Source organism: Elephas maximus, chromosome 22 (assembly GCF_024166365.1).
Source record: "Elephas maximus indicus isolate mEleMax1 chromosome 22, mEleMax1 primary haplotype, whole genome shotgun sequence".
NCBI lineage: Eukaryota > Metazoa > Chordata > Mammalia > Proboscidea > Elephantidae > Elephas > Elephas maximus.
The window spans coordinates 58,124,157-58,143,797 of NC_064840.1; the positions used below are offsets into that span (position 1 = coordinate 58,124,157).

At 44.5% G+C, this 19,641-nt stretch overlaps 1 protein-coding gene across 4 annotated transcripts in view; it reads right to left on the reverse strand.

Annotated features, from left to right (window-relative positions):
* The window catches only part of IKBKB (inhibitor of nuclear factor kappa B kinase subunit beta), a 68,953-nt gene that overhangs the window by 39,465 nt on the left and 9,847 nt on the right, over window positions 1-19,641 (reverse strand). For all 4 annotated transcript variants that reach the window (XM_049866391.1, XM_049866389.1, XM_049866390.1 and 1 more), the window contains exons 3-5: window positions 9,418-9,512; window positions 8,302-8,419; window positions 5,159-5,228 (exon numbers count right to left, since the gene is read on the reverse strand). In XM_049866391.1, the coding sequence (XP_049722348.1) occupies window positions 5,159-5,228; window positions 8,302-8,419; window positions 9,418-9,512 (283 nt within the window). The remainder of the gene's footprint in view (window positions 1-5,158; window positions 5,229-8,301; window positions 8,420-9,417; window positions 9,513-19,641) is intronic.

A 19,641-nucleotide genomic window follows, 5' to 3' on the forward strand; every position in this document is an offset into this window, starting at 1 on the left:
TAACCAATGTCATGAAACAATTCGTGTATAATTTTTTTCAATGGGAAATGAATATGCTCTGTGAACTTTCACTTAAAGCACAATAAAATGTTAAAAAAAAAAAAGTGAAAGCCATAAAAAAACAAAACAGATAGTACTCAGGGGGAGAGGTGGGAGAGCCTGTGGGGAACAGTCAGGCTGGGACACATACTGGAGCAGACATCAAAAGCATTCTGGGGCAGCCATTCTGAAAAGGAGTTATGTGAAAAATGAAATATTTAGAGTTAGAAGGGCCCTCAGAAACCACCAACCACAGACCCCTGATTTTAAAGCTGAGGAACATTTAGGCCCAGAAAGTTTGCCCATGGTTACAGAGCTGGTAAAGCAGAGAAGCCAGGACTGAAATCCAGTTGTCTTCTCTTTTAGTATTATTATGTTTATTAATCTGGATATTTATGCTTTCCAACGTATTTTATATACGAATGATCCAAAGTCCTGAGGTCATCTCTTGTTATAAATCAACAGTGTGTTCTGGCTGAGGTACCTGATAGAATAAGGAAGGCAATCCGTGTGCGTGGTAAGGGAAACACTAAATAATAAACCAGTCGCTGTCAAGTGGATTCTGACTCATGGCAACGCCATGCGTGCCAGAGTAGAACTACCCCGTAGTTTTCAATGGCTGGTTTTTCGGAAGTAGATACCAGGCTTTTCTTCCAAGGCACCTCTGGGTGGTCCAGAATTGCCAACCTTCAGTTAACAGATAAGCACGTTAACCTTTTGCACCACCCAGGGGCATCACACTCTAACTAAACCAAAACCCATTTTGACTCATAGCGACCCTATGGGACACAGTAGAACTGGCCCATAGGGTTTCCAACAAGTGGCTGATGGATTTGAACTGCTTACATTTTTGGTTAGCAGCTGTAGTTCTCAACCATTGTGCCACCAGGTCTCCACACTCTAAATAGAGAGCCCAATTTTCTGATTCCTGGAATGGAACTCTCTTCCCTAAGGGCGTGTGTTCTCTGAATCCTCTCTGCTTTTTAATGTTGAAGTACTTGATGCCTGTTAGGAGCAACTCCAATAGGGTCAGAGATAGCAACTCCGAGAATAAAGCAGATACAAAAAGGAGGCCCTGGGGAAGGGTTATGTCCTGAAGGCTCAGAGGACTGCACAGTCAGTCACTATAGCAAATCGGCACCTGGAGAACCAAGGAAGACCAATGCTAAGATCAGATAAAGCCATTAGTGGGTCCTGGTCCACCCAGCTGGCCTTGGGGATACGGGCCTCCAGAGTGCAGCCGCTGGACCCTCGTAGAGTGAGTGTTTCAGGAGTTTGTTCCTCTGTGGGCAGAAGGAAACACACTCCAATATATTTTCCAAAGGATAATGAGCAAGCCTGTTTAAACAGAATCCACTTATATACAACTTTCTTGAGCTATTTTAGGGTCGCGTCTGGCTATCTCTGCACCTGTTCCTGCCTCTCTTACTGGCATAAGAGCAACGGTTTAATAGGCTTGCCCTGGCAGAGGAAACGGGGGTTCAACTCATCTACTCGTTTTCTCATATGTGCTCTGCAATTAAATCGTCACTGGAAAAACCCTACATACACTTGTCTGGGAAAATCTGTCTATTATCTTGACACTGCCATGAGTAGGCGTCTCTGGGAGGTGGGTGGTACGGAGGAAAATAGGGACAAACAGGTTTATCGCAGAAGAGAAGGCAATAAATCTGGCCCCAGCAGCCAAGGGTGTGGTTCTGCCGCTTATCTGAAGTTAGCCTGGCAGAGAATAGCAGGGGCAACCCCAACAAAGGGAAAGGAGTGCCCGCACTTGGAACGGATTGGAACAAAATATGCTCAGGAAATGCTTCAGAATACAAAAGAGTTATGGTAGATGAGCTCCAAGAAAAACTCTGGGGCTCGAGCTCAGTCAGGAGGACCTTGCAAAGGAAATAAACTGGTTAAATCTTGTACACATGTCAGAAATGGAAACGAAAATAAAGTACAGGCTTACCAGCCCCCTCAGATACAACCACAGAATCAGAGGACGCGACTGCATCCCAAAGGTGACTGAGATGGGACTGCATCTCAGGCAGGGGCACCGATGCCAGGGAGAGAATCCCATAACACAACCACCTACCCCAGTTCACTGGTTCCCAGCCTCTGGTCCCAACCCAAATTAGGGGGATCGATCTTAACTCAAAAGGGATTCTTTGCATCTCCAGGGAAAAACATGCTCCCCAGCTTTTCAGCCAAATTTTGAGCAGGAAGAAAATGAGAAAGGAACTAGTATTTGCTGACTGGATATTATGCTAGGAACAGGACATTATGCTACAGGCTTTATGTATATCATTTTATTCTCATATAACAATTCTGATGACATCAGTAATGCTCCCATTTAATAAATAATAAAACTGAGGTTCTGAAAAATTACCTAACATGCCCAGGGTCACACTGCTAACAAGTGGAAGAGCTGGCATTTGAACCTGGGAGTGTTAATTATATGCGGACATCTGCTTTTCAAAAATAGGTCTTTACTTCTTTTCATTTCCTTTGGGATTTAATTCAGGCATTTGACAAATATTTATTGAGCAGCTGCATGTAGTAGGTGCTACCGTTCTAGATGCTGGACATACAGAAATGACTAAAGAAGCTTAATTCTATCTAGTGTGCATGTACTGCCAGAAACACTAGTTGTTATCAAATCAATTCCAACTCATGGTGACTCCATGTGTGTCACAGCAGAACTGTGCTACATAAGGTTTTCAATGATTGATTTTTCAGAAGTAGATTGCCAGGCCTTTCTTCCAAGGTGCTTCTGGGTATACTTGAACTGCCAACTTTTCCGTTAACAGCCAAGTGTGTTCGCCACTTACAGGACTCCTACTAGTGCTTCAAAGCCTGATTATTTCCAGTTCGGGGGCACAGAGAGGAAAGACAGGGAATCAGTGACTCAAAGCAGTTTACTACTACTCATACACTACGGAAGGAGAGGCTGAACAACACTTGAAAGCTTACCTTATTATTCTGATTTACATATGATTTAAACACACCCACACACACAATTTGAATAAATAATATGAAAACTACCACACAAGTCATCTGGGCTCAGAATGTACCCAGACCAAAAGAACATGCAACCAGTGGAAGGTTCTATTAATATCAGTGGAAAATTACTTGAGGAAGTAAAAAGTTACATGAGGAAGCAGTCAGTTACGTATACTTGAGGCAATAATTTAAAGACTTTAACTATTTATGGAATAAATAAATAATCCAGTAAGTGAAAGAAAAACATTTGAGAAAATGACATTAAAAAAAAAAAAAAGACTGGAAGAAGCTCTAACCAAAGACAAATAAAAGTTGCCAATGAAGATCAAAAGAATGCTCCCAACCTACTAAATCTTGTATACAAGATTTAACCAGGTTATTTCCTTTGCAAGGTCCTCATGACTGAGCTCGAGCCCCAGAGTTTTTCTTGGAGCTCATCTACCATAACTCTTTTGTATTCTGAAGCATTTCCTGAGCATATTTTCTTCCAGTCCGTTCCAAGTGTGGGCACTCCTTTCCCTTTGTTGGGGTTGCCCCTGCTGTTCTCTGCCAACTCAACAGAGAACAAGTTAATGATGTGGCCACGGGGGTAAAAGACACAATCAAGGAAATATCTAAGCAAGACACGGATAGGTGAGCCTTGTGGCATGGTATCAAGAAAACAGGTGGAATTCATGATTTACGGATTAGCTCCTCTAGGTATTAGGTCCTAAAGGGAGACAAAGGGCTCTTTCAGTAGACCCACACATGGTCCAACGCACAATGAATCAATTTGGCCAGTGGTGAGATACCCGCTAAAATCAGAGGACATAAAATCAGACGACTTGCCTTCGCTGGGAGCTCCATTCAAAGGGACAAAGAGAGAAGATCTAGAGTAAGACGGGAATTTTACGTACCAAATTGTTTGAAGCCTAACTTTAAACGTCATTGCTTCATTTCTTCTCCCTTTCCTGCTAAGAGGCAAAGAGTAAGGAAGGGGCAGGCCCGTATTAGTGAAGCGGCGTGTTTTAAAGACTGGAGGACTACCTATGCTTGCAGACCAAGGGTTAAAGAATACAGCCTCACAAATGTGGCAAAACGTTAACAACCGAATCAAGGAGGGTTTCACTGTGCTACCCTTTACACTTTTATATATGTTTGACATTTAAAAAAAAAAAAGTTTAAGCAAACAAAATGAAAAAACAGCTCCAAAGAGGTTGAGATGGACGAGAAATGATAATGATATCATCTCCCCAATGTGGGAGCAAACATTCAGAGATGAACTCTGGGTATCTTTAAACCTTAGGTCCCAAATCTCAAGCTATACCAACAATCTTGGAGAGGTACACACACCAAACCCATTGCCGTCAAGTCGATTCTGACTCATAGCGACCCGTTATAGGATAGAGTGGAACTGCCCTGATAGGATTTCCAAGGAGCGGCTGGTGGATTCAAACTGCTGACCTTTGGGTTAGCAGCCCAGCTCTTAACTGCTGCACCACGAAGGCTCCATTACACACACACACACACAAAAGGCCCCGGCCAAGTCCCTTTCTCACTTCTGATGTCTGTTTCCCTATGTTGGCGTCACCGCCGACTATCAGCTTCTGGAGATCCACCTCCACGTTACCTCCTGGAGCAGGGGCTCCTGGGTCTAGGAGATCCCGCCTGAGTTCTGCAGGCTGAGATTACTCTTCTCCTTCCCAAAGCCACCCTGACTTCCTCAGATAGTGCTGTGGATACCTTCATCCGCAAACAGCATCAAAGGAGTACACAAGGGCAGTTCCCCTACACCGGCAGTGTGCAAGAGAACTGCCAACGTGGGAGTGGAAAAATTTGATGCCAAGAACAAAATTCATTCAGATGACAACCTATTCCATCGCTGGCTGTTCCAGGAAAGTAGGGAGTGGAGTTTTTAATGGAAAAGGAAATCTGTTATTTATATATATCATCACTCGCTGCATGACTTAGTCAGGAAGGAAGGGAAATCTATTTGAATTCAGTGCCTGCCTGACTAGCCTCTTGCTGACGCCCCACTCTACCCGCTCTAAAGACCAGAGGACTGAAATGGCTCTGTCTGTGCACAAGGGCTCTCAGGGGCACCATGTGCTTGCCCTGTAGGCCACGGCCTGCCTTCTGGGGCTGGATTTACCAATGTCGCTCAGCAAAGTGAGGATGGCTCCTTCCCGCAGGCCACAGCAGTTCTCAAACTGGTTCAGGTACTGTCAAGAAATGAAAAGGAAGCATCAGAGTAAGTGTCACAAACCACCAGTAAGTCCACAGAGTGTTTTTCACCAGCCAAAGTCCTAGGCCTGGGGACAGGGACTGGCAGGAATTGACCCTGGGGTGGAGGAGGAAGTGGTAGTGGGAACCTCGGAGGCTTTCTCTCATGGTAATGGTCCCTGCTGGAGGCGTCTGAGTCATTCTAAGCTCTGGAATTTTCAAGTCTCATCTGTTGCTGCAGTACTGAAGAAGGCAGGCCAGAGTCAAAGCTCAGCCACGAGTCCACCTGCTCCGGGAAACCCCACTGACAGGACAGGATGGAAGGCATTCACTGAATATCACCCTCTGACCACTTCCCAGGGATCACCTTGCCACTTGGGGGGGTTGACAATAGTAGCTACTATTTACTGAGCACTCAGGACATGCCAGGTCCTAGGTTAAACTCTGCGGATTAGCTCACTAAAGCTTTACCTGCAGTATCTCATTTAAGCCTCACCACCACCACCCGAGGTAAGCACTTCTGGAATTTCCATTTCATAGGTGAGAAAACTGAGGCTGGAGGGGTTAAGTGATTTGCCTGCTCACACAACTATTAGAGGGCAGAGCTGAATTTGAAACCAAGTCTATCTGATGCTTGACCCAAACACTTAACCCCTGTGCCTTGCCCTTACTGGCCCTCTCAACCTGTCGAGGGCCTCAATATGCTGCTGGAAGTAGCCTCAGATGAGGACGACAAGGACAATAACTTCTCAGCTGAGCTTCACAGGCATTAACGAACATTTGTTCTCATGAACGTTCGGCAGCCTCTTCACCTACAAGGCACACAGTCTTAGCTCTTTAAACCAATTCTGGCTTTCACGTTCGTTCATGTGCTGGCTAGCCTTGTCCTTGTGTCCATGGGTATGGGTTGTAAACTTTGCAAAAGAGAGAAAGACAGGCAACCTTATTTGGAGAACAACAGACCTAAGAGCTCTGGGCAGCAGCACCCTCCCCGCTTGGCTCTCCTCTAGGCACGTGCTCCCCTTAGGATACAATGGCTTCCTGCCTCCCCCCAAATCAGCCTGCAATCAAAACCACATCAATCATGTTAGAATTTTCAACTTCTTCTCTGGCTTATTGGCTCTTTGCTGCTAGAAGATCAAGTTGAAAGTCCTCTGTCCAGCTTCAGAGCCCCGCGTAATCTGGCTACATCCCACCGACCTCCCACACAACTCCCTAAGAACCTCGTGTTCGACTACAACATGGTTTTATCTCTTTCCATAACTGCAGTTAGTAATTGAATGGTCATCAAAGGTTAGGAAAACACGAGGAGAATCGAAGTGCTGTCAAGTTCTCCTTTTCTCATCGGTTATCAGTCCCCTGCTTGTGGGCCATGCCAAGGGCTGCGTTCACATCCTGCTGTGACGCTGCCCCACTCCCAGTACGCACCCACCTCCCACGGTGGGAGAAAGCCACACAAGCCAATCAACCTTCGTGGAAAGTTTCCTTTTAGGAAGAAAGTGGAAGAGCCCAGAAGAGAAATGTCTGTGACACAGGATCCGGGGAAGTGCCACGTAAAGATGAAATAAACGGACATCCTCCTCCCAGTATCCTAGACCTTCCTCTAGACTACAGTGAACAGTTGAGGGAGAACTGCACTAACAGAGCCACCTCCTTTTTGTGTTATTTTTTGTTTTAATAGGCTGTGTCTTAGAGCAGCTTTAAGCTTATAGAAAAACTTGGGCAGACGGTCCTGCGTCCCCACTTGCCGCTCCCTCCCGGAAGCCAGCTGGCGTTGGCTCCAGCCGACAGCGACCCCACGTGTGTCAGAGCAGAACTGTGCTCCACAGGGTTGTCAATGGCTAATTTTGTCACAAGGAGATCGCCAGGCCTTTCTTCTGAGGCACTTCTGAGTAGACTCCAATCTTTTCACCTTTCGGTCAGCAGCCGAGCACGCTGGCTGTTTACACTACCTAGGGATGCCCTCCTCCTTTTCACCCTCTTTTTCAGTACAAAAAGAACGCATTTTTGTTTACAGCTTTTATTTCTCAAAATGCTATATGGCATTATTCTGTTTCACAGACGGAGAGGGAGCCCACGGTTGGGCTCATGGGGGTCGTGACCCAAGCTTGGCCCTACCAGCTATGTTGTTGTTAGGTGCCGTAGAGCCAGTTCCACCTCACAGCAACCCTAAGGACTGAACAGAACTGCCCCATAGGGTTCCCAAGGAGCGGCTGGTGGATTTGAACTGCCGACCTTTTGGTCAGTAGCCGAGCTCTTTGACCGCTACGCGACCAGGTCTCCACTGTGTAAAGCCTGGTAATTGAGCTAACCTTTCTGGGCCATGATACCATCCTTGCGGTGGGAACCTTATCTGTCTTACCAACCTTGCAGTGTTACTGACACTCAAATGAAGCAAGGTGTAAAAGCAGGTTCTGTGATCCTATTTTAGAGGACACCTGGGAGGCAGACACCCAGAGCTGCTCCTGAGGTGACAGAGGACCGCATCACACACCCTGAAGTGTACATTCTAGAAATCAGAAGCTACAGTGGTGAGAAAGGAGAAGGCAGAGCCCAAAGGTGAGTCAGTGGTGGCTCTGGAAGCCCAGCCCAGCGCCCTGACGATTAGGCCAGCGCCCTTCCTGCTACCCTGCTCTGGGGGTGTGTGTGCTGCTGCCACATCTGTGGAAGGAAATGCTGCCTAATAAGGACAGTGGTGGCACCAACACTGAAAGGCAGAAATGGCCCTAACATGCCGAGGGAGCCCAGGTTTGTCTTGGAACTTGTCCAGTCTTTCCCCACGGACAAGATTTGGTCATAATTTTTTCCTTGTCCTTTTAGTAATCACTGTGCAGAACGTATACAAAGCCCCTCCCCGGCTTTCTCATAAGAGTTTCTGATTCAGTCTCTTGAGTCACATGAACACATCACCCCACACGGGGCATGGAAGAGGGGAACTGCAAAAGTAAAAGCAATCCCACCAGGGTCACTGTGGTTTCTTAGCTTCCTGATGATGGGAATAGTGAAAGGTGTCACCGTCTCCCCATCCCCGCTCAGAGATGGGATGTGCGCCTAGCCGCCCAGAAGCCTCACCTTCCGGAGATCTCCTCCTTGGCAGTACTCCATGGCCAGCAGGGGCAAGTCATTGGGGGCCAAGTTCTGCATTCCCTCAGGGACATCCCGGGCAGTCACTACATTGGGGTGATTCAGCCTAGGAAGGAGCAGAAACCAATGAGAACAGAACTTGAGCTTTGCCTCAAGCTACCCACACCCCTTTTCCACGTCTTAGCCAAGCCCGCCTCACAACAAAGGCCTGGAATAACCAAGGGCTCGCAAGAATAAAGGAAGACACAGGTCTCAGAATGGTGGCCTCAGTGCCCAGGCCAGTCAGCACTGACCCAGCTCTACTTTGAGTAGCATGGGATTGTGGTGACTGTGTGTACATCACGTGTAACTCAATTTTCTTTAGAGTGCCCCATGTCAAATCCTCATTGTATTTCAAAACTGCTTCCAAAAGCAGAGACAGTAAAAAGCCTTCAATCTCATGCCACTGGAGTGTGGATCACTGCGATGACGATGACGATGACGACAACGATGAAGCGGGTGTGTATGCAAATGAGGTGACGCCCCCGCTTTTTAAGAGGTTAGCAGCAGAGGGAGCACCTGCGTGATGCCTTCAAGCTGGCTCTATGGCGCTTACCTAAACGCCTCACTAGCTGGGAGAACGGCATCCACCAGCGACTGACAGACTGTCCCCACACTGGAGGAATAAATGTCAGCAACAGGTGGGCAGCAGTGGAGTCACATACCACCCTAGAATTGGAAATACAGGGGAAGAGAAGGGTTTCTGCTGGCAAAGAAAAATTCACCCTGATGGCTACTTTGAATTACTCAATATGACAAATAAAGTTGACCAAAAGCCCTTGACAAGGCCTGGTGTTAGTCTTCAATGTCACTAAGGTACCTCCTTCTTTAGAAGTCCTTAGAAGAAGGAGAGTATCCTATCTATTTGGACAGTCTGGCTGGCATCCTGAGTGAGGGACTAAGATTTAGGACTCTCTTTTCTACATGTAACAGACTTTGGAGCTGTACTACACACCTGAAGCTCAGCAGCTCCCTCCAGGTTTCAACGTCCCATGGCCGCTCTGCTCCCACAGCCCCCACCCGTGTGGTGGCTCCATCCCTGGCTCTGTGCACTCGGGCCCTCACCTTCTCATGATCTGGATTTCCAGGCACCACCGCTCTCGGGTCCGGGGGCTGAGCTCCTGTCGGCACTGCTTGATAGCAATCTGCTCACCTGTTTCCTGCAGAGGGAGCGTGGTGAGGATCGGCAGAATGAAGGATCAAATATACAGACACAGCCGCAGGTCAAATCAGAAACCGTCTACAGCAGCGGAACCTACAGTGACTCCCGAGGGTCCGAAGCATCAAATGCAATCACCTCTGCTCACTCTTGAAGCTGCATATCTACCCACTGATAGGGATCCCCAGCACCTGCCACGTGCTCAGGCTGGTCTCCTCTGGTCACCCCCGTCTCTGCACCTGCCCTTCTCCCTCTTCATTTCTATCCATCTGGAATCTACAAATCCCTCAAGGTCTTGCTCAATTCCTACTTCCTCCATGAAACGTCTTCTAACCATTCCTGCACAGACGGGTTCCTCTCTATTCCAAACCACTCCTGCTGAATTAGGCTTAACCATATGACATGGCTGATATTTGATACTGCTGATATTTTTGACCTACAAAAATGGTACTTTCACATGGTTCACTCTAATAATTAGTGCCACATTGAGTGTCCTCATTGTTTCATGCAAGAGTTTTGTCTCTCCAGACAAAATGTAAGCACAGTACAGAGAAGGAACACGGGCTGATACAAATTCCAACTCTGCCACATACGTGCTACACGACCTTGGGCAGACACTTGGTTTGACTCAGTTTCTTCATCTGTAAAATGGGAATAACATCCACCTTTCAGGGCTGTCATGAAGCTGAGCACCTATCAGCGTCCAGTCCTTAGCAGGTGCTCAATAAACCTACTGAAGGGCACACCCCATGTCATGTAGCGACTCCCAAGTGTGGCTTCAGTCTGACTTTCCAGTTACTCTCTCCTGTGACTCCACACCAGGCATCTGATGCTGCAAGCTGATCTGAAACCACTGGTTCTGGTCCTGTGCTTTTCTAGTCTGTGCTTCTGTACCCAGGGGTGCATAGGCACTAGCACCATGGTCTTCCCAGCTCAAGGGGATCTTGCTGTCCTCTTTGTTCCCACAGCATTTAACTTCTTCACTTTCGTACGTACCCACAAGAGCTATTTTCCGTAGGGTAACAGGGTTATTTTCTCTCTTCTTTGTTAAACTATAGCCTGTCTATCTTTACGCACCTTAACCTCCACGCAGTATCTAACACAATGCCCTCAATGTTTCTTGAGCTGAAGAAAAGACAATCAGCAAGTGTTTGTGAATAACTGGGCGATTGGTTCATGAGGATTAACTCATCCCCTTTCCTTGGTGTTCCAGTCAGGATCCAGGAGCCATGTGCGACAGACTAATAGGGGAGGCTTTGAAATGCTCACGATCATTAGCCATTAGAGAAATGCAAATCAAAACTACAATGAGATTCCACCTCACTCCAACAAGGCTGGCATTAATCCAAAAACACTAATAAATGTTGGAGAGGTTGTGGAGAGACTGAAAACTTACACACTGCTAGTGGGGTACAATCACTTTGGAAATCGATTTGGGCTTCCTTAAAAAGCTAGAAATAGAACTACCATATGATCCTGCAATCCCGCTCCTTGGAATATATCCTAGAGAAATAAGAGCCTTTACATGAACAGATATATGCACACCCAGGTTCACTGCAGCACTGTTTACAATAGCAAAAAGATGGAAGCAACCAAGGTGCCCATCAATGGATGAATGGATAAATAAATAATGGTATATTCACACAATGGAATATTACACATCGATAAAGAACAACGATGAATCTGTGAAACATTTCATAACATGGAGGAATCTGGAAGACATGCTGAGTGAAATTAGTCAGCTGCAAAACAACAAATACTGTATAAGACCACTATTATGAGAACTTGAGAAACAGTTTAAACAGAGATTATTCTTTGATGGTTACAAGATGGGGGAGGGAGGGAGACGGGGGAGGGATTTTCACTAATTAGATAGTAGACAAGAACTATTTTAGGTGAAGGGAAAGACAACACACAATACAGGAGAGGTCAGCACAACTGGACTAAACCAAAAGCAAAGAAGTTTCCTGAATAAACTGAATGCTTTGAAGGCCAGCGTAGCAGGGGTGGGGGTTTGGGGACCACGGTTTCAGGGGACATCTAAGTCAATTGGCATAATAAAACCTATTAAGAAAACATTCTGCATCCCACTTTGAAGAGTGACACCTAGGGTCTTAAATGCTAGCAAGTAGCCACCTAAGATACTTCACTGGGTCTCAACCCACCTGGAGCAAAGGAGAATGATGAACACCAAAGATACAAGGTAATTATGAGCCCAGGAGCCAGAAAAGGCCACCTAAAGCAGAGACTACATTAGCCTGGGACCAGAAGAACAAGATGGTGCCCGGCTACGACCAATCATTGTCCTGACAAGGAACACAACAGAGAACCCCGAGGGAGCAGGAGAGCAGTGAGATGCAGACCCCAAATTCTTGTAAAAAGACCAGACTTAATGGTCTGAGACTAGAAGGACCCTGGAGATCATGGTCCCCAGACCTTCTGTTAGCCCAAGACAGGAACCATTCCCAAAGCCAACTCTTCAGACAGGGATCAGACTGGACTATGGGATAGACAATGATACTGGTGAAGAATGAGCTTCTTGGAACAAGTAGACACATGAGACTATGTTGGCATCTCCTGTCTGAAGGGGAGATGAGAGGGCAGGGGGGTCAGAAGTTGGCCGAATGGACACGAAAATAGAGAGTGGAGGGAAGGAGCATGCAGTCTCATTAGGGGGAGAGCAATTAGGTGTATATAGCAAGGCGTTTATAAATTTTTGTATGAGAGTCTGACTTGATTTGCAAACTTTCACTTAGAGTACAACAAAAATTAAAAAAAAAAAAAAAAAGTAAGGGGGAGTAGGCTCTGAGGCTGCAGTGTTGGTCTCAGGTATTCCAGATGCCCAGCAGCCAACGAGGGGAGTCACCTCTACACTGCAGCCTCCTCCTCCAGAATGGCTGAGAGGCAGCAGCCACCCTGGGAGTGGCTCTGGTGACACTGGACTGGGAGCGGATCCTGCCGTGGGTGAGCAAACTGACCTAGGCTGTGCATTCCCACAGCCTGCATATCCTGCACAGCTGCAGCAAGATCCTGCCAGACAGCCCCATACTCAACATGCACCTGGGGACGAGCCATGGCCTGCAGGGTGGTGTAGTCAATCTCACAGTAAGACTTCAAAACTGTCCCAAAAGTCTACTGTTGCCCCTCCGAAGGACGTCCAAGAGGCCCTGACAAACCATTTTCTCATTTTATGAAACTTTGTGCTGAAAAGAATCACAAATCTACTAAGTGCTGACATTCAAATGGCACTGAAGGGGCCTTAAAAGACATGCCAAAACCTTCAACAAAATCCAAAACACTGAAATAATATGAAGTATTTTCTCTGACCACAACGTCATCAAAGTAGAAATTAACAACAGGAAGAGCAAGGAAAAAAAATCAAGTACATGGAAACTGAATAACATCCTGCTTAAAAACCACTGGGTAACAGAAGAAATCAGAGATGAAATCAAAAAATTTCTGGAATCAAATGAGAATGAAAACACATCATACCAAAACCTTTGGGACACAGCAAAGGCAGCGCTCACAGGTCAATTTATAGCAACAGATGCACACAATAAAAAAGAAGTGACAAAATCAAAACATTAGCTACACAACCCGAACAAACAGAAAGAGAACAGCAAAAGAAGGCCACAGCCACTGGAAGAAAGGAAATAATACAGATCGAGCAGAAATAAATGAAATAGAGAACAGAAAAACAATAGAAAGAATCAACGAAACCAAAAGTTGGTTCTTTAAAAGGATCAACAAAATCGACAAACCACTGACCAAACTGACAGAAGAAATACAGGAGAAGATGCAAATAACCCAGATAAGAAATGAAATGGGGAACATTACAACACACCCAACTGAAATAAAACAGATCATGACAAAGTATTAATGAAAAACTATACTCCAACGAATTTGGAAACCTAGAGGAAAAAGATTTCTAGAAACACTACCTACCCAAACTAACACAAAACAATGTTGAAAATCTGAACAGACCCATAACAGGAACGACTTCAGTACTGAGCTAAAAGGGTGTCTGGGGGTCATACTCTCAGGGCTGCCACAATCAATTTTAAAACATTTACATCACACCAAAAAAAACACTTCATACCCATATCCTCCAGCCCTAGGCAACCACGGTCTAGTTTCTATCTCCATGGATTTGCCTATTCTGGACATTCCATAGAAATGGAAACATACATGATCCTTTGTGACTGGCTTCTTTCATGTACCATAATGTTTTCAAGCTTCATCCATGTTGCTGCCACATGCCTACATTTGTGACTCTAACATCCTCTTTGGTCCAGCCTCCTGTAGTATGGATTGATAACCAAGGTTCTACCACAAGTATCATTCACTTCCTTTGTCTATAAGAACCCTGATGTTTGGCATGGACTCTGAGGTTCTTTCTGAAGGAGAATTGACCTACAAATATGATAAGCCCTGATGCTACTGAATCCGTTCATACAGTCATACAAGTGAACTTGGGTTGAAGTCCACCTTACAATTATCAAGAATGATGGAACATGTCAAAAGAATGACATTTTTTCAAGCAACGTGCAGGCTTGTGTTGTGTCTTACAAAACTTTATACTCTCTAGCCCACAAGCTTCCTGATTCCTCTGTATCATCTGCTCTCAAACTAATGTGAATCTGGTTTCCAATTTCACTTTTCAGCAGCGTTCAGACACATACATATTTGCCTAGTTGGATGGTAACTCCATCAACAGCCGCTTAGACCCATGCTCTCACAGACACTTGCTTTTAGTCAGGTGGGGCCCCAGAGAAACGCAGACTTGTGGAATGCAGAATTCTACAAAGACTGAGAGCCAAGACCAAGCTGTAACATTTGAAAGGGTCCATTTATTCATCATACAAAGTTTCTACGGTAAGTAACAGTTTAGGAGGAGACACTGTAACTCGTGCTTTGTTACCTCAGGATGACTCTCAGATTTTAAACCAAGATACTGAAAAATCTACACCTATTTTAAGTTCAATACACAGAAAAGTTTATTCATTTTCTATTCCTACTGTAACAAATCACCACAAGCTTGGTGGCTTAAAACAACATGAATTTATTAATCACAGTTCTGGAGGCCAAAAGTCCAAAATGAGTCTCATGGGGCTAAAACCAACGAGGTGCCACCAGGGGCTGCATTTCTTTTGGGGCCTGAAGACTCCATTTCCTTGCCCTTTCTAGCTTCTAAGGGCCACCCACATTCCTTGGCTCCTGGCCCCTTCCTCCATCCTTAAAGTCGGCAATGGCCCATCTAGTCTTTCTCCCACTGCATCGCTCTGACACTGACTCTCCTGCTTCCCTCTTCCATTTTTAAGGATACTTTTAAGGACACTGGTCCCACTCAGATAATAAGGATTAGCTATTTTTTTTTTTATCTAAGGTGAGCTTATAAAAAAAAAAAATTTTTTTTTTTTTATAGGTAACCTTAATTTCATATACTATCTTAATTCCCCTTTGTCACAGAATCAAACACATCACACATTCCAAAGATTAGGATCCAAACAGCTACGGGTGCTCACTATTCTGCCTACCACAAATAGTATGCTTCCTTCATAAAACATGATGGATAATCAGATCCAAACGATAAATGTATTAAGTGACTTGGGAAATACCTCATTAGGAAATACCTCTGTCTGGCCATACTCTCCATAATCGTAGTCTTTGTGCAACACAAACAATGGACTGACACACAGCTGTCACCTGGCCCAACCCGGAATTCAGGAACAAATTTTTGTATTGAAAAGTTCTTTCTGGTCTCAAACTGAAAAGAGAGACCTTAGCCATATGAATACTAAACAAGTCTTAGAATAACTAACTGGGCATAGAGATCAAAACTTAAACTTGTGGATAGCTCAGCTCAGTCCTACAATTGCAGGGACGTCCTGACTTCCTGGGAATGTCTGATACATAGTTGCAAATTCACTTCAAGTTCTGCTTAGACAGCAGCCCTGATCTGACTCTAGGAAGTATGGTAAAACATTCCCATTCTTCCATAAGTCCTGTTTCTCTTGACAAAGGAACCCAAACAGAATGGCTTTCTGCTGCTAAAAACATACCTGCTCTAGAAAGCAAAACTCAATTAAACACTACCGAGGCAGATCATGAATACTGCTTTTGAAACCCTGGGGAATTTGAGCTTTACCAGCAATGAAATTCAAACATCAATGGATGGCTTTGCTTCAACTGATTTGGCCTGAAGCCCCTAGAGTGTCACTTCAGTTCTGTGGAAACCCAGACGTGGCCTGAACTGTTCCTAACACGTAGTAAGTGGGCTCCTCAAATCCCAACCCATTGCCATCAAGTGGATTCCAACTCACGGCGACCCTAGAGGACAGGGCAGAACTGCCCCATAGGGTTTCCAGGGGGTGCCCGGTGGATTCCAATTGCCTACTTTTTGGTTAGCAGCTGTAGCTATTAGCCACTATGCCACCAGGGCTCTACGGAGACTCCTCATGTGGGACAAAATTTAAAATGCATTTGCTTTCATAAAACAGAAAAATGAGCCAATAATATTATCTATATTGAAAGTAATTCACGGAGGTGGGGTCAAGATGGCAGAGTAGTCAGATGCTTCCGGTGATCCCTCTTACAACAAAGACCCGAGAAAACAAGTTAAATAATTATATATATGACAAGCCAGGAGCCTTGAACATCAAAGGCAAAGTTAGAAAACAGACTGAGAGGCAGGGCAAGAGAGAGATGGTTCAGAAGCAGAGAGGAGTTGCCAGACCTGACTCAGCAGGAACCCTCAGGAAGGATCCCCTGGAGTGACCACAGAGGGACCGGCAGTAGCTTTCCAGACACAGTTTTCTCAGGGAGAGACAACAAACTGCACAGCCTACTCACACCTCTGGAACCAGAGAAGAATGGCACTCTCAGCAAAAGCTCAGTTACTTGCATTTATTTTACCGCAACTCCAGCCCCTAAGCTGGCTTCATTGGATGTCGATTTCCTGGGCCTAAGATAGGTCCTGCTGCACACCCTAAGCCATTCTCCCAGCCTTGGAGAAGGAATAAATTCACAATTGCGGGAAAAGATAATCTGCCAGCTCCACTAAGCTGGGGAACTAAGGATAGAAATGGCTCCCGTCCAGGCACAAACAGTCCACAGACTTTGAATACCTTTCACCCTTGCATGGACCTGTGTGGGCCTATTTCAGGAGAATAGGCCCTTGTTGGCAGACTGCAACTGTTTCAGCTGTGCAGTGAAGAGGTGAGCTTTTTATTTTGACACCACTTTGCCTATTAAACAGGGTCCTCACTTACCCACATCAGGGGCCTAAGGACTGGTAGCTCTACCCATGTCATCTAGCCACTCGTGACAGGGGTCCAAGGACAAGCGGTCCCTCCCATTCCTTACAACCTAAAGCACTGGATGCCCATGGTATCCCTGCAGAACCCACCCACCTGTGCACTCTAGGGAAAAGGGTTGTGATTTCCCCACAGATACTCGGGACAGCTGTCAGCCCCCTGCCTTGTCCAGAGCGTGACCCAATGCTGCAACCAGATACCTGTGCCTACACCAATCGCCCCTGCCCCTCTAAGGCTGTAGGACAGAGCCTGTACCACGTACTTGATGACCAACTACCTGGACACCTGAGCTGAATCCATACAAGAACAGTGAATGGACTCCTAGGCTCATATACCTGGCAACAGCTCTAGCCATCTGATGACAGGACATTAGAGCTTCAAAGGCAAAAATAATCAAGCTAGCTCACTCAAGCAGCCTATCTGGGCATATGAGAACAAAATAAAGCAAGAAGCTAGTATACAGTAAGCAAACATAAAATAAATTAACACAATAACTCATAGATGGCTTGGAGACAACAGTCAATTCAAATCACATAAAGCAGCAGACCATGATTGCTTCAACAAGCTCTCAAAACAAAGAATCAAGGCATCTTTCGGATGAAGGTGTACTCCTGGAATTACCAGATGTAGAATACAAAAGATTAATATACAGAACTCTTCAAAACATCTGGAACAAGATCAGGCAAAACACAGAACAAGCTGAGGAACACACAAAGCAAGTGAAGAAATTAAAAAGGTTATTCAAGAACATAACGAAAAATTTAATAGGCTGCAAGAATCCATAGAGAGACAGGAATCAGAAACTCAGAAGACTAACAAGAAAATCATAGAATAAGACAACTCAATAGGAAGTCAGAGCAGCAGAATTAAGGAAATGGAAGGTGGAATTAGTGAGATTGAAAAAAAAAAAAACTCGGCACCAATATATTCAAAGAAAAATCAGATAAAAGAATTTTAAAAAAATGAAGAAGCCCTAAGAATCACGTGAGACTCGATTCAAGACAAATAACCTACAAATGGTTACAGTACCAGAACAGGGAGGGATAACAGAAAACGCAGAGAGAATTGTTGAAGATTTCTTGGCAGAAAACTTCCCTGATATCGTGAAAGATGAGAAGACACCTATCCAAAATGCTCAGTGAACTCCAGAAAAGGTAGATCTCAAAAGAAAGTCACCAAGACATATTATAATCAAACTTGCCAAAACCAAAGATAAACAGAGAATTTTAAGAGCAGCTAGGGACAGATGAAAAGTCACCTACAAAGAAGAGTCAATAAGAATAAGCTCAGACTACTCTGCAGAAACCATGCAGCCAAGAAGGTAATGGGATGACTTATATAAAGCACAGAAGGAACAAAATTGCCAACCAGGAGTCATATATCCAGCAAAACTGTTTCTCAAATATGAAGGAGAAATTAGGACATTTCCAGATAAAAAGAAGTTTAGGAAATTTGTAAAAACCAAACCAAAACTACAAGAAATACTAAAGGGAGTTCTCTGGTTAGAAAATCAATAACATCAGGTATCAAGGCAAGACTAGAACACAGGACAGAGCAACCAGGTGTCAACTCTGCTAGGAAAATAACAAAAATAAATCAAGATTAAAAAAATGCTCAAAACAGGGAAACAGCGACATCATTACGTAAAAGATGACAACATTAAAACAATATAACCAGTGCCGTCGAGTCTTTTCCGACTCATATCAACCCCATAGGACAGAGCAGAACTGACCCATAGAGTCTTCAAGGAGCGCCTGGCCGATTCGAACGGCCAACCCTTTGGTTAGCAGCCGTGGCACTTAACCACTACGTCACCAGGGCTTCTGGCAATATAGAAGGACTAAAAAATGTAGTCGTAGATCTTTCACATGGAGAAGAAGTCAAGGTGATACACAGAAATAAAAGTTAGGTTTAAACTTAGAAAAACAGGGGTAAATATTAAGGTAACCACAAAGGAGACTAACAATCCTACTCATCAAAATAAAATACAAGCAAAAATAAAGACTTAGCAAAAACAAAATCAATAACAACGAATAAAAGGAAAAGATAATACATAAAGATAAACTACACAGCACAAAAAATTAAGTGGGAAAAAGAAGCTGTCAACAGTACACAAAAAAGACATCAAAATGACAGCACTAAATTCATACCTATCCATAATTATGCTGAATGTAAATGGACTAAATGCACCAATAAAGAGACAGAGTGGCAGAGGGGATAAAAACACACGGTCCATCTATATGCTGCCTACAAGAGACACCCTTTAGACTTAAAGACACAAACTAAAACTCAAAGGATGGAAAAAATGTATCAGGCAAACAACAATCAAAACAAAGTATGAGTGACAATATTAATTTCTAACACAATAGACTCTTTAAAGTTAAATCCACCATAAAGGATAAGGAAGGACACTATATAATGATTAAAGGGACGATATACGAGGAGGATGTAACTATTTTAAATACTTATGCACCCAACGACAGGGCCGCAAGATATATAAAACAAACTCTAAAAGCATTGAAAAGTAAGACAGACAGCTCCACAATTATAGTAGGAGACTTCAACACACCACTTTCGGTGAAGGACAGAATATCCGGAAAGAAGCTCAGTAAAGACACATAAGATCTAAATGCCACAAACAAACAAGTTGACCTCATAGACATGTACAGAACACTCCACCCAACAGCAGCCAAGTATACTTTCTTTTCCAGCGCACATTGAACATTCTCTAGAATAGACCACATATTAGGTCATAAAGCAAGCCTTAACAGAATCCAAAACATCAAAACACTACAAAGCATATTCTCTGACCAT